A 14990-nucleotide genomic window follows, 5' to 3' on the forward strand; every position below is an offset into this window, starting at 1 on the left:
GTCCCTCTCTGAACTTCCACAGCCCCAGCAGACCCCAGCGTAGAAAATTGCTGATGTTACCACAGAGTCATAAAAAGTCCTAAGCAGTGTCCTGCACACACCAAAAGACCTCAGTAGTCAAATGGCACGAGGTGATTGTCGCTTGGCGCGAGGCAAATAGCACAAGGCTGTTAAAAGCACACATCATGGGTAAATTCAGGAGCAAGATCAATGTAATTCTCCTATTTTATATTAAACGTTGGTCAAATATCTGTCACATTTTGCATTTTGTGCAATTTTTTTACCTTGCGCAATACCAGAAAAATTCAGTTTAAATCAAGCCAGTTGAGGCGAATTTGTGTGCCTCTGAAAAAACTTGGCATTTGGATTTCCCGGCAAACATTAATTTTCGTGATGTCACGTGCGGGACACCTCCTTCTGAATCCTACATCAGCACTGGTTTGTTTATGAGAAACCGACCTGGTGGTTTTCTGCAAATTTCTTCATTATCACGTAATTAAGATGGTTAACAGATGTATTGTAGGAGGGTGTAGCAACACCAGTCATGATGGGATTAGTACTCATCGTTTTCCAAAAGACCAGACAATGAGAGAGAAATGGGAGCACTTCGTGCGAGGCACCTGCAAAAATTGGCTACATGCTACAGACTACAGCATTATTTGCGGTGCTCACTTCACAAGGCCCAATGACTTTGAGAACTATTTGCAGTGGGAAATGGGCTTTGCGAGGCAACTTGATCTGAAAAAAGCCGCAGTTCCATCTGTCAGAATGCCCAAAGCAACACCGTCTCCATCTGTGTCAGCATCACCAAAGGAGCCAGCCATGTTCGTCTCCCCTGACAGAAGGCGAAGTGCCGCATCCACTGAGGCCCTCGAAGCCGAGGACCAAGCAGAGCCGAGAAAAAGACCAAGAAAATCGGCAATTCACAAGTTGGCTGTTGCCAGGGTAAGAAATAATTCTGACATCTCATTATATTCTTCATCCAAAGGTGACGTAACATTGCGCTCAGGTGACAATTCCTTATTTCAGTGCAAAATCGCTAGCTGCTAAACTTGGTCTACACAGGCTGTGCACTGAAACCGTGCAAGCTCTCGCAGCCTGTTGGTGGTTACGCAGGTGACGTCACGAATCTGGCTCCAAACTCCCTTGGGATTTTTCCAGACTTTTTTTTTTTTTTTTCCTCTGCTGTAGACAGATGGCCTTGTGCAAAATTACCCTTCTGGATGAGTGTGTAAAGGGACATACTTTCATATAAAACAAAAACGAAATTGGTCCAGTTCACGTTTGAAATAGATGTAGACTCAATTACAGATCTGGATTGACAGCAGGCCAGTAAAGCACCTGCACTTTGTCTACGAAGCCACACTGTTGTAGCCTGTGCAGAATGAGGCCTGGCATTGTCCTGCTCAAATAAGCATGGACTTCTTGGGAAGAAACGTTGCTTTGATGGTATCATTTGCCTCTGTAAAATCCCAATATATGTCTCCACATCAAGGGTACTGTTACGACCCAGACTCGCATGGACCGCAAAAATGAACGGAGTTAAACACCAAAATGAAGTTAACAAAATAAATTTATTTATATCGGGGGGAGAGATATGTCTAGGGAATACGGGCTTCTGGTAGTGAATGTAATGAATGAGTGGAAAGCCGGCAGGAATCAGAGTGAGGGTCAGAAAATGATTGTGGTGTAGCAAGGGAACGTATAAAAGTTACAATGAGTACCTGTGTGTCATGGAGGAAAGAGAGTGTGAGTGTTGGGCTCGAAGTATAAGGGCAAGCCGAGTGTCTTGGGGGCAAGCTGTTCCTGGCGTTTAAAGCCGGCTGCCAGGTGCAGCTAATTCCAATCAACCACTCTGCCATTCCCGCCAGTCAAGACTCCGTGGTAGCCCAGACTGACACAGATGCAGAGGGTCGTCACAGTACCTTCACACACATGCAATTCCCCCATGCTGTGGGCACTGATGTCCCTCATACCATCACAGCTGCTGGCTTTTACACCTTTCTCTGATAAACTGGATGGTCATGTTCACCTTTAGCACTGAGAACCCAATACCTGGTTTTCCCTAAAGCAAGTTGAAATGTGGACTCATCTGACCACAGCACACATTTCCACTGTCTTTCGGTCCATCTGAGATGAGTTCCGGCCCCGAGAAATCGGCAGCGTTTCCGCATAGAATTGATGAACGGTTTCCTCCTTGTGTAGTACAGTTTTAGGTTGCATTTCTGGATGCAGTCGTGGACTGTGTTAAGTGAGACCGGTTTTCTGAAGTACTCCCAAGCCCATGTGGCTATATTTGTCACATTAGCATGACGGTTTCTCGGGCAGTGCCACCTGAGGACTCGAAGGTCACACACATTCAGCAGTGGTTTCTGATCTTGTCCTTTACACACTGAGATGTCTCCGAATTCCCTGAATCTTGACACAGTATTATGTACTGTAGATTTAGAATGGGGCGGCACGGTGGTGTAGTGGTTAGTGCTGTCGCCTCACAGCAAGAAGGTCCTGGGTTCGAGCCCCGGGGCCGGCGAGGGCCTTTCTGTGTGGAGTTTGCATGTTCTCCCCGTGTCCGCGTGGGTTTCCTCCGGGTGCTCCGGTTTCCCCCACAGTCCAAAGACATGCAGGTTAGGTTAACTGGTGACTCTAAATTGACCGTAGGTGTGAATGTGAGTGTGAATGGTTGTCTGTGTCTGTGTCAGCCCTGTGATGACCTGGCGACTTGTCCAGGGTGTACCCCGCCTTTCGCCCGTAGTCAGCTGGGATAGGCTCCAGCTTGCCTGCGACCCTGTAGAAGGATAAAGTGGCTAGAGATAATGAGATGAGATGAGATTTAGAATGGCTTAACATCTTGTGTTGTGAAAGGGCTTTTTTTTAAATAAATTGACTCACAGTTCTCTCTCGGGTGGCATGGTGATGAGCACTGTCGCCTCATAGCAAGGTTCTGGGTTTGAGCCCAGTGGCTGATGGGGGAGCCTTTCTGTGTGGTGTTTGCATGTTCTCCCGGTGTCTGCATGGGTTTCCTCCCACAGCCCAAGGACATGTGGATTAGGTCGATTGGCTACTCTAAATTGCCTATAGGTGTGTATGTGTACCTGCCATCAGATAAGGGTTTGGATCTCTTTGGTGTGCTATAATCGCCCAAGAGAATTCAGGGAAGCTAGTTGATGGCTTCCTGGATTGCTGATCCTCAACTATGAGGACCGCAACAGACGGACAGAACAAGTATCTCATGAATTTTGGCACAAAGCAGTGAGCCACGCCCTATCCTTGCTTGTAAAGACTGAGCCTTTGGTGCTGCTCCTTTTATCCCCAGTCATGTTACCAATTAACCTGCTTATAGTGGAATCTTCCAAAATGGTGTTACTTGAATATCCTATAAGCTTTTCAGTCTTATTTTATCTCTGTCTCAATTTTTTTGTGAGTGTGCTGCAGGAATCAAATTCTAACTTCATTTGCAACTAATTACCAAATATAATTAAGTTGGTTAGTAAAACTAGTTTTTTTTTCAGTTAAATAAAGGTTCATCTGAATTAACAAATCACAGATTGTTTTTATTGCATTTTGGAAAATATCCCAACTTTTCTGGAAAGGGTGTGTGTTTAAAAAAAAAATTGAGTCAGGGAGAGTGCTTGGAAGTAATCTGGAGTCAGGATTTGTTTTAATCCAGTACTTACAGTACACTGGTACAGCAGATGAGGGAGAAGTAACTCGTGCAGTAGGACAGTGGACAGGGCATATGAGGGATCTCCTAGATATCTGTCCATTTCAGGCCACATGGTTTTAATGGGGTTTAAATCTGGACACCTGAGATGGCTGTTGAAACAGTGATTTTATTTTCCTGCAACCATATCAGCATAGATTTGGGTTTAACTTTGGGGTCGCTATCTTGCTGGAAGAGCCATCTCATCTCAGCCTTGTAGCAGAGGAAACCAGGACCACGAGCCACAAACCTGCTGCAAAATCTCATCTCCTGGGTGTCCTCACTTGCCCCTTTTCTACCAAAGCAGTTCCAGGGCTGGTTCGGGGCCAGTGCTTAGTTTGGAACCGGGTTTTCTGAACTGGCTCTGGGGCCAGAAAAACCGGTTCCAGGCTAGCGCCAATTCTTTGCTGGGCTAGAGGAAAGAACCGCTTACATCAGCGGGGGGGGGGGCGGAGTTGTTAAGACCAACAATAGCAAGACTGCGAAAGGTCGCCATTTTTAAGCGACGAGAAGCAGCAGCTGTACAAACGCGAAGTCATCCATTGTTGTTGCTGCTGCTGCTTCTTCTCAGTGTTGTTGTTGCTTCAATGTTTGCGCCAAGGTTTATGCAAACGCAGTGACGTAACTGATGTATACAGTGACGTAATGACATGGCTCCCCTTAGCACCCCGAGCTATGGAAAAGCAAACTGGTTCTCAGCTGGCTTGTAAGTTGAACGAGTTGTGCACCAGCACTGGCCCTGAACCAGCCCTGGAACTGATTTGGTGGAAAAGGGGTAACTGTTAGTTTCTCTTTATTTTTACTTAACAAATAAAGTTAAACATACTCAGATTAAGAGATCAGAGACTTTCTAACTTGGTGCAAACAAATACATAGCTTTTCTAAAAGCTACAGACACATGCTAGCTTCTGTTCTTTTATAAAGTGATTGTGGAAGGTGACTCGGTTCAGTCAGTTTGCTTCCTTCTCCAGGTTGTGTGTGACCTTCTGAGGAGGATAATCCGAATCTTGTATCTGAGTAAACGACTGCAGGGCCAGCTTCAGGGGGGAAGCCGAGAACTGACAAAAGCTGCCCAGAGCCTCAACGAACTGGGTGAGTGAACGACTAATCTCTTTCAAACCAACCTTAACCCATCCTCAGGGATCTGATGGGCTGCAGTACCCAGAATTAATCCAGCATGAAAGTACATCAGGTGACATGATGCTGAATATATGTAAGGCTTATTCAACCAAATGTCACACCATATGCACATGGATATTTCCTAGTTAGAATGTATATGACTGATTTCTTGCTATTCTACACTGCATGGCTCTGCTCCAAGGCTGCAGTGTCTGGAAAGGTCATCGGCGTTCCCATGCTGGGTCCAGACTCCGTGGTGGACCTGGAAAGAGAGGTCTTGGAGGGACAGAAACTAGCAAGTAACACGAGCGTTGGTGTCTTTGGCTGCTGCCATCTGCTGAAGTGGGCAATGGTCAGTGATTAGTGTGAAGTAATGACCAGACATAAAGTACCTGAGCTCTATGATCGCCCACTACATGGTGCTGATTGATGTACTCTGACATACACCAATCAGCCATAACATTACCACCACCTGACTAATATAGCGTAGGTCTCCCTTGTGTCAGTAAAACAGCTCTGACCCGTCGAGGCCTGGACTCCACAAGACCTCTGAAGGTGCGCTGTGGTATCTGGCACCAAGATGTTATCAGCAGATCCTTTAAGTTCTGGAAGTTGTGGGTGGAGCCTCCATGGATCAGATTTGTTTGTTGATTGGGTTGAGATCTGTGGAATTCAGAGGCCGAGTCAACACCTTGAACTCAGTCATGTTCCTGAATGGTTTTTGCAGTGTATCGGGGAGCATTATCCTGCTGAAAGATCTCATCTCTCATCTCATTATCTCTAGCCGCTTTATCCTTCTACAGGGTCGCAGGCAAGCTGGAGCCTATCCCAGCTGACTATGGGCGAAAGGCGGGGTACACCCTGGACAAGTCGCCAGGTCATCACAGGGCTGACACACAGACACAGACAACCATTCACACTCACATTCACACCTACGGTCAATTTAGAGTCACCAGTTAACCTAACCTGCATGTCTTTGGACTGTGGGGGAAACCGGAGCACCCGGAGGAAACCCACGCGGACACGGGGAGAACATGCAAACTCCGCACAGAAAGGCCCTCGCCGGCCCCGGGGCTCGAACCCAGGACCTTCTTGCTGTGAGGCGACAGCGCTAACCACTACACCACCGTGCCGCCCCTGCTGAAAGATGCCACTGATATTAAGGAATACCATTGCCATGAAGGGATGAACTTGGTAGGTGCTATGTGTTAAAATAACATCCACATGAACACCAGGACCCAAGGTTTCCCAGCAGAACATTACCCAGAGCATCACACTGCGTCCACTTGCTTGCCTTCTTCACATAGTGCATCCTGGTAAGGGGGACACCCACGTACCTGGGTGTCCACGTGATTCATCAGACCAGGCCACTTCTTCCATTGCTCCATGGTCCAATTCTGATACTCGGGTGCCTATTGTAAGTGTTATGGTGGTGGACATGGGTCAGCATGGGCACTCTAACCGATCTGCATCTACACAGCTCCATACAGAGCAAGCTGTGATGCACTGTGTGTTCTGACTCCTTTCTATTATAGCCAGCATCAAGTTTTACAGCAGTTTGTGATACAGTAGCTCTTCTGTGGGATCGAACCAGATGGGCTATATTTATACTGATGTACTCTGATGCCTGGCCTTTTATTAAAGTGCAGTAATCCATGTAGTTGATACAATTCCAAGTTGAAGTTTACGTCTTATGTGTAAAATTATACACATTCAACATAAGGAAATGAACATTTTTCCAAACATAGAAATTTCTCGCATTGACGAGTCGAGTTTATTTCTATAGCCCTTTTAACAATAGACATTGTCGCAAAGCAGCTTTACAGAATTTGAATAACTTTCAACATGAGCTAATTTTATCCCTAATCTATCCCCAATGAGCAAGCCTGTGGCGACGGTGGCAAGGAAAAACTCCCTCAGATGACACGAGGAAGAAACCTCGAGAGGAACCAGACTCAAAAGGGAACCCATCCTCATTTAGGCAACAACAGACAGCATGATTATAACATTAACGGTTTTAACATGAAGTCAGTTTCGTTGATGATATAAACTCTTCATTGATGGAAACTTGAGTGCAAAACTGTTCATGACAACTGCAGTCCTAAAGTTAGCAAGTCAACTGTAGTCCTCAGCCATAAAAGCATTACTGTAAGTGTCCAGAGCGTCCTCCAAGTGTGGCTTTCCATATGGGGCCGTCCTCCACAGGACCAATGTGATGAGATTCTTACCAGACATGGAGCATCAGGATGGATCAGGCAAGTCTGAGGAGCAGAAGAGGTCAGCATTTGAGGCCCAGTGTCTTTTTACTGCAAATGAGTTCTTCATATGTTTGGATTTTAGATTCCAGGTTTCCTCTGTTTTTGTCTTAAACCTCATGTTCTACCCTTCGTTTAGCTGTTGCTTTTGCAGAGTAAACCATTTTCAGTCGCATGCTACACTGGTGACAGGGACACTGACGTGTATATTTCAGTATTGGTTATTTCTCTATTCTGCTTGTGTTACTAACCTATATTACAGCCTGTACCCTTTTCTCCATATTGTATCTTAGTACAGAGTAATGAATTAGTGGATTTGATGTTTTTCAGACTACCTGTTTCAGGGGGTGGACCTGTCTGGCATTGAAGTAATTGAAAATGACCTGTTGTTTATTAGTCGTGCACATCTGGAGGTGGAGAACCAGGCTAAAAGACTTCTAGAGCAGGGCATGGAAATTCAGGTAATGTTTGGCCAGTGGTTTGACCATCAACATTCTGCTTCATTAGATTTGGATATCTTTTTGTTATATTATATTAAATAATTTATTACATGTAGTGTTATGCAAAAGTCTTAGGCACATGTAAAGAATACTGTTGACCAAAAATGACTTAAACATAATAAAATGAAGTGTTTGAACATTAAAAAAAATACTATAAGCAGTAAGCCATAATAAACGAAACAAAGTCAATATCTGGTGTGAGACAACCCTTTGCTTAAAAAAAAAAATATATATATATATATATATATATATATATATATATATATATATATATAGTAGTCTCAGGTACAATGAGTGCAGTTTTATAAGGAAATGAGCTGTAGGTTTTACTGAGCATTTTACAGAACCAGCCACAGTTCTTCTGGACACTTTGACTGTCTCACTTGCTTCTTCATTTTATACCAAAACCCAGTTACCTTCATGATTTTTTTTTTTTTATTATTATTTTTTTTTAATCTGAAAAGTGCTCTCTCTATGTAATATGCTGCTCAGATACAAACTTTTTTTCTTTCTGTAACATTTAATTTTGTGCTGGAAAATAAACGTTTGGAACTCAGTGTTTTTGTAAAGTTTTGACTCAATGTAGAAATCATAAAATAGACCTCTATAACAAAGTTTGTATGGAAAAAATAGTGTGCCTAAGACTTGTGTATAAATTATATTTTTTTTAATTTTTTTTTGTTTATCTTTAGCTAATTACAAACTGACTAGAAGCAGCTGATTTGTTGTTGACATTTTGGATTTAATGTTTAAAATCATATTGTTAAAATCATGAAAGGAGGAATTTATTAGTTTAATTTCTATCAACAAATGTTGTATATTAAAAAAGATAATTTGTGTGGACAGGAAATAAAGTGTTGTAGGGTTTTTTTAAAAAAAAAAAAATGCAGCCATGCTGTATTGGTGGGAAAAGGTAAGCAGACCTATATATCAACGTGTGTCCTGTATCGTACAAATGTCGTAATTTGTATTTATCCTATTGCTTTTCTGTGTGATGACTCTTCATATCAGTCCCTTCATATTGTGTGATGTTGTTGCCTAGTGGTTTCAGAGGTTCTTTTAAAGGTGTGGGACACATTGTTTAAAAACTGAATGAGCTGCTTTTCCCTGTGTTGTTAACCACAGAACCCATCTCAGGTGGGAACGGCACTTCAGGTCTTCTATAATCTGGGCAGTTTGAGAGAGACCATCCTCAGTGTGGTGGAAGGATACAAGATCTCTGTCCATGAGAGTATAATTGGCGCCCTTGACATTAAGGTCCTCACTCAGCCTACTAACGTTAGAGGTTCGTTATTATTGTTGTCATTATTATAATCAGAATGTACTAGTTAATTATGTATAAAATCTCAAGTAGGACAAAAATAAGGCTGTAGAAATAATAGAAAATGATCACAATACTACAATCTAACTTCAACACACTCCCACTTTGTGTTTAAATCCAAATATACCCACAATATTTGGAACACTAAACTGATGGGCACTGTTGCACCACTTATATATAGTATACACACTGCCACCATGTGTATGAGTGTGGTGCTTCGTGTGTGTGTGTGTGCGTGCACATCTATAGGTGCCCCAGGTCGGGCTGTAATGCCCACTCCAGGAAACACCGCTACATTTCGTGCTGCTCTTTGGACCAACCTGGAGAAAATGATGGATCAGATATGTGCTGCCTGTTCTCAGGTAAAGTAACTGGAGAAAAGAAATCTAGAACACTGTTTTTATCAGTGAATATTAACACCCATGTAGAGTCTGACTTTATCATGTCATGTGTAGGTGCAGCACCTTCACAAGGTTTTGACGAAGAAGAGGGATCCTGTCACTCACGTGTGTTTCATTGATGAGTTCGTTAAGGTGTGAAGTGTGTGTGTGAGAGAGAGAGAGAGAGAGAGGGATGTTGTGCTTTTAAAGGCTCCACACTACAATTTTCTCCCCTCTGTATATGTTCTCTCCCTCTGAAGGATGGTCAGTCAGACATCTTGTACATGTTCTGGGACTCGGTCACTCAAATGCTGTCTGTGGAACTTCAGAAAACCACAGAAGGTCAGTAACCATTTGAGTGTTTGTACGAAACCTGGTTTATGATTGAGATAAAATTAGTGCGTACATATGTATGTGGAGAGAGAGAGAGCACTCATTTTCATTAAATAAATCTGTTCAGATGTGGATCATGGAATTTATTTTACACTTGAAAGGGTCCCTGGCTGCATAAATACTGAGAATCATCGCTATATTTATTGCAAACTCCTGCTTTAAAAACAAATGTTAATAGCAACATCACAAAAGTATGTTCACTGAGGAAGCACAGTGCTTGAATGATGAAATGGCCAAAAAAATCAGTTTAGATTGGTTCTAAATTGTTTAAAATTATCAACAGTGGTAAAGAAATGCATCATTTGATGGGTCATTAGGTCTCTGTATGAATGGAGTGAGAGCTTGGCTGGCATTCGCGGCAGTAAGTCAGACTTGTTCTCGGTAGGCGTTGGACTCTGCCAGGGCTGCCCTTTGTCAACAATTCTGTTCATAATTTTTATGGACAGGGTTTCTATGCACAGTCGGGGTGGAAGGTGTCTAGTTTTGGGACCTCGGGATTGTGTCGTTGCAGATGATGTGGTCCTTTTGTCTTCATCAAGCTGTGACCTCCAGCATGCCCTGGGGAAGGTTTACAATCGAGTGTGAAGCGGCTGGGATGAGAATGGGCACCTCCAATTCCAAGGCCATGGTCCTCAGCTGGAAAAGGGTGGAATGCCCTCTCCAGGTTGGGACTAGGTCACTGCCGCAAGTGGAGGAGTTTAAGTGTATCAGGGTTTTGTTAACAAGCAGGGTGTAAGTGGGAAAGGAATAGGAGCTTGACAGGCGGATTGGTTTAGCATCAGCAGTCATGCGTGTACACTCTGCTAATCTGTCGTGGTGAAGAGAGAGCTGAGCCAAAAGGCAAAGCTATCGACTTGCCGGTCAATCTACGTCCCAACCCTCACCTTTGGTCACAAGCTCTGGGCAATGACCGAAAGAATGAGAGTGCAGATACAAGCAGCAGAAATGAGCTTCCACCATAGGATGTCTGGGCTCAGCCTTAGAGATAGGGTGAGGAGCTTGGCCATTCAGGAGGGGCTCAGAGTACAGCTGCTGCTCCTTCACATTGAAAGGAGCCAACTGAGGTGGTTTGGGCATCTGTCCAGGATGTCTCATGGCTGCCTCCCAGAGGGGGTACAGTGTCTTGCAAAAATGTTTGTCCTGTTTTGTCACATTACAATCTGGAACTGAAATGGATGTGTTTTTATTTTTATTTATTTTTTTTTTTTTGGGGGGGGGGTTAAGCGCCATTTGATTTACGCAACATGCCAACCACTTTTAAAGGTGCAAATAATTTGGTTTTTTGGTGATGCAAACAATTAGGATGGAAAAAAAAATAGAGATCTGGAGTACACGTAGGTATTCATTCCCTTTCGCATGAATCCCCTAAATAAGAGCTGGTCCAACCAATTCACTGTATAAGTCACCATAATTAGTTGATTTTAAGATCCACCTGTGTGCAGTCAAAGTGTCACATGATGTTTGTATAAATAAATTAACCTGTTCTGGAAGGATCCTAACTCTGCAACACTACTGAGCAAGTAACATGAGAACCAAGGAGCACTCCAAACAGGTCGGAGACAAAGTTGTGAAGAAGTATGGCTCAGGGTTAGGTTATAAAAAAAATAAAAAATCCCAGGGAGCACCATTAAATCCATTATAGCAAAACGGAAAGAATATGGCATCACTACAAACCTGACGAGAAGGTCGTCCACCAAAACTCACAGGCCAGGCAAGGAGGGCATTAATCAGAGATGCATCAAAGACAACACTGAAGGAGCTGCAAAGGTCCACATCGGAGATGGGAGTATCTATGCATAGGACCACTTTAAGCCATACGCTCCACCGAGTGGGGCTTTATGGAAGAATGGCAAGAAAAAAAATAAAACCCATTTGGAGTTTGCCCAACAGCATGTGGCAGACTCCCCAAACACATGGAAGAAGAGTCTCTGGTCTGATGAGACTAAAATTGAACTTTTTGGCCATCATGGGAAATGCCATGTGTGGCACAAACCCAACATTTCCCATCACCCTGAAGACTATTCCTACAGTGAGACATGGTGGTGGCAGTATCATGCTGTGGGGATGTTTTTCATCTGCAGCGACAGGAAAGCTGGTCAGGACTGAAGGAAAGATGGATGGCAGTAAATACAGGGTAATTCTGGAGGAAAACCTGTTTGAGTCGGCCAGAGGTTTGAGACTGGGACGAAGGTTCACGGTCCAGCAAGACAATGACCCTAAACATACTGCTAAAGTTACACTGGAGTGGTTTAAAGGGAAGCATTTAAATGTCTTGGAATGGCCGAGTCAATCCAATTGAGAATCTGTGGCATAACTTGAAGATTGCTGGACACCGACGCAACCCATCTAATTTGAAGGAGCTGGAGCAGTTTTGCCTTGAGGAATGGGCAAAAATCCCAGTGGCTAGATGTGCTAAGCTAATAGAGACATACCCCAAGAGACTTGCAGCTGTAATTGTAGAGCCACTTTTTGCTGCAAAGTATTGACTTTGGGGGGTGAATACCGATGTACACTCCAGATTTGTGTGTTGTTTTTTTTTTCTTTTTTCTTTTTTTCTTTCTCCCCTCTCCCCTATCTTAATTATTGTTTGTGTCACAATAAAACAACAATTTTCACCTTTAAATGGTAAGCATGTTGTGGAAATCAAATGGTGCTAACCCCCTAAAAATCCATTTTAATTCCAGCTTGTAATGCGACAAAACAGGACAAACACCAAGGGGGATGAATACTTTTGCCAGACACTGTATTTCAGGCATGTCCAACTGGGAGACCCAGGACATGCTGGACAGATGATTTCTCAGTGGTCCTGGGAACGCGTTGGCATCCCCCCCAGAGGAGGTGGTTGGGGAGGGGGAGGTTTGGGCATCACTTCTGAGACTGCTGCCCCTGTAACCTGGATCAAATCAGCGGTAGAAAATTGATGGATGGATGGATGGAATTTGATGGGTTTTGAGATGTGTACTAGTAAGAAAGTTCAAACTTCTCGGTCGACAGGGGCCTTTCTGTATGGAGTTTGCATGTTCTACTCGTGCCTGTGTGGGTTTCCTCCCACAGTCTAAAGACATTAATTTGATTTGGTCAATTGCCTCCTCTAAATCCCCCAGAGATGTTAATGCAAGTGTGATGGTTGTTCATCTTTGCATTAGTTGTGTGATTTTGATTGGTAATCTGACCAGGGTGAAGTCTGCTGGAATTGGCTCCAGTTGTGTGTGTGTGTGTGTGTGCACGCGCGCACACAGTGGTGCTTGAAAGTTTGTGAACCCTTTAGAATTTTCTATATTTCTGCATAAATATGACCTACAACATCAGATTTTCACACAAGTCCTAAAAGTAGATAAAGAGAACCCAGTTAAACAAATGAGACAAAAATATTATACTTGGTCATTTATTTATTGAGGAAAATGATCCAATATTACGTATCCCTGAGTGCCAAAAGTATGTAAACCTCCAGGATTAGCAGTTACCGTAATTTGAAGGTGAAATTAGTCAGGTGTTTTCAATCAATGGGATAACAATCAGGTGTGAGTGGGCACCCTGTTTTATTTAAAGAACAGAGATCTATCAAAATCTGATCTTCACAAGACATGTTTGTGGAAGTGTATCATGGCATGAAAAAGGGGATTTTTGAAGACCTTAGAAAAAGCATTGTTGATGCTCATCAGTCTGGAAAAGTTTACAAAGCCATCGCTAAAGAATTTGGACTCTACCAATCCACAGTCAGATTGTGTACAAATAGAGGAAATTCAAGACTATTGTTACTCTCCCCAGGAGTGGTCGACCAACAAAGATCACTCCAAGAGCAAGGTGTGTAATAGTCGGCAAGGTCACAAAGGGACCCTAGGGTAACTTCTAAGCAACTGAAGGCCTCTCTCACATTAACACTGGCTAATGTTCATGAGTCCACCATCAGGAGAACACTGAACAACAATGGTGTGCATGGCAGGGTTGCAAGGAGAAAGCCACTGTTCTCCAAAAAGAACATTGCTACTCGTCTGCAGTTTGCTAAAGATCATGGGGACAAGCCAGAAGGCTATTGGAAAAATGTTTTGTGGACGGATGAGACCAAAATAGTACTTTTTGGTTTAAATGAGAAGCGTTCTGTTTGGAGAAAGGAAAACATTGCATTCCAGCATAAGAACCTTATCCCATCTATGAAACATGGTGGTGGTGGTAGTAGTATCATGGTTTGAGCCTGTTTTGCTGCATCTGGGCCAGGACGGCTTGCCATCATTGATGGAACAATGAATTCTGAATTATACCAGTGAATTCTCAAGGAAAATGTCAGGACATCTGTCCATGAACTGAATCTCAAGAGAAGGTGGATCATGCAGCAAGACAATGATCCTAAGCACACAAGTCGCTCTACCAAAGAATGGTTAAAGAAGAATAAAGTTAATGTTTTGGAATGGCCAAGTCAAAGTCCTGACCTTAATCCAATCGAAATGTTGTGGAAGGACCTGAAGCGAGCAGTTCATGTGAGGAAACCCACCAACATCCCAGAGTTGAAGCTGTTCTGTACGGAGGAATGGACTAAAATTCCTCCAAGCCGGGGTGCAGGACTGATCAACAGTTACTGGAAATATTTAGTTGCAATTACTGCTGCACAAGGGGGGGGGTCGCACCAGATACTGAAAGCAAAGGTTCATGTACTTTTGCCACTCACAGATATGTAATATTGGATAATTTTCCTCAATAAATAAATGACAAAGTATATATTTTTTTATCTTTGTTTAACTGGGTTCTCTTTATCTACTTTTAGGACTTGTGTGAAAAGCTGATGATGTTTTAGGTCATGTTTATGCAGATGTATATAAAATTTTATATATATATTGTTTGTGTGTATGTGTGTGTGTGTGTACGGTTTATATATATATATATATATATATATATATATATATATATATATTATACCGTACACATACATAAAATTTTATATATATATATTGTGTGTGTGTGTGTGTGTGTGTGTGTGTATACGGTATGTGTGTGTATATATATATATATATATATATATATATATATATATATATATATATGTGTGTGTGTGTGTATATATATATATATATATATATATATATATATATATATATATATATAACACACACACACGATGCAGTGTTTGTTTTTTTAATTAAGTGGGAGTGTGAAAGGAGTGATCAATGCAGCTGCTAGAGGGCCTAAGCTGGCTGGAGTCCTTCTGTGAAGCTCAGAAGATTTAACGGTGGAAAGTGAGTGGTCTTCTGACGTCTTCCCCTTTGGCCTCCGCATTGGTGAGGTGACCCGGGTGAAAAAAGAAAGCGAGAGTGGGATTCGTTGCTTTGA

General features: G+C 42.8%; 1 protein-coding gene across 2 annotated transcripts in view; it reads left to right on the plus strand.

Annotated features, from left to right (window-relative positions):
• The window catches only part of cog5 (component of oligomeric golgi complex 5), a 76765-nt gene that overhangs the window by 14378 nt on the left and 47397 nt on the right, over positions 1-14990 (plus strand). For both annotated transcript variants that reach the window (XM_060903863.1, XM_060903864.1), the window contains 6 exons: positions 4672-4792; positions 7405-7535; positions 8700-8859; positions 9145-9257; positions 9351-9428; positions 9536-9617. In XM_060903863.1, coding sequence (XP_060759846.1) covers positions 4672-4792; positions 7405-7535; positions 8700-8859; positions 9145-9257; positions 9351-9428; positions 9536-9617 — 685 coding nt within the window. The remainder of the gene's footprint in view (positions 1-4671; positions 4793-7404; positions 7536-8699; positions 8860-9144; positions 9258-9350; positions 9429-9535; positions 9618-14990) is intronic.

This window comes from Neoarius graeffei, chromosome 21 (assembly GCF_027579695.1).
Source record: "Neoarius graeffei isolate fNeoGra1 chromosome 21, fNeoGra1.pri, whole genome shotgun sequence".
Lineage (NCBI taxonomy): Eukaryota > Metazoa > Chordata > Actinopteri > Siluriformes > Ariidae > Neoarius > Neoarius graeffei.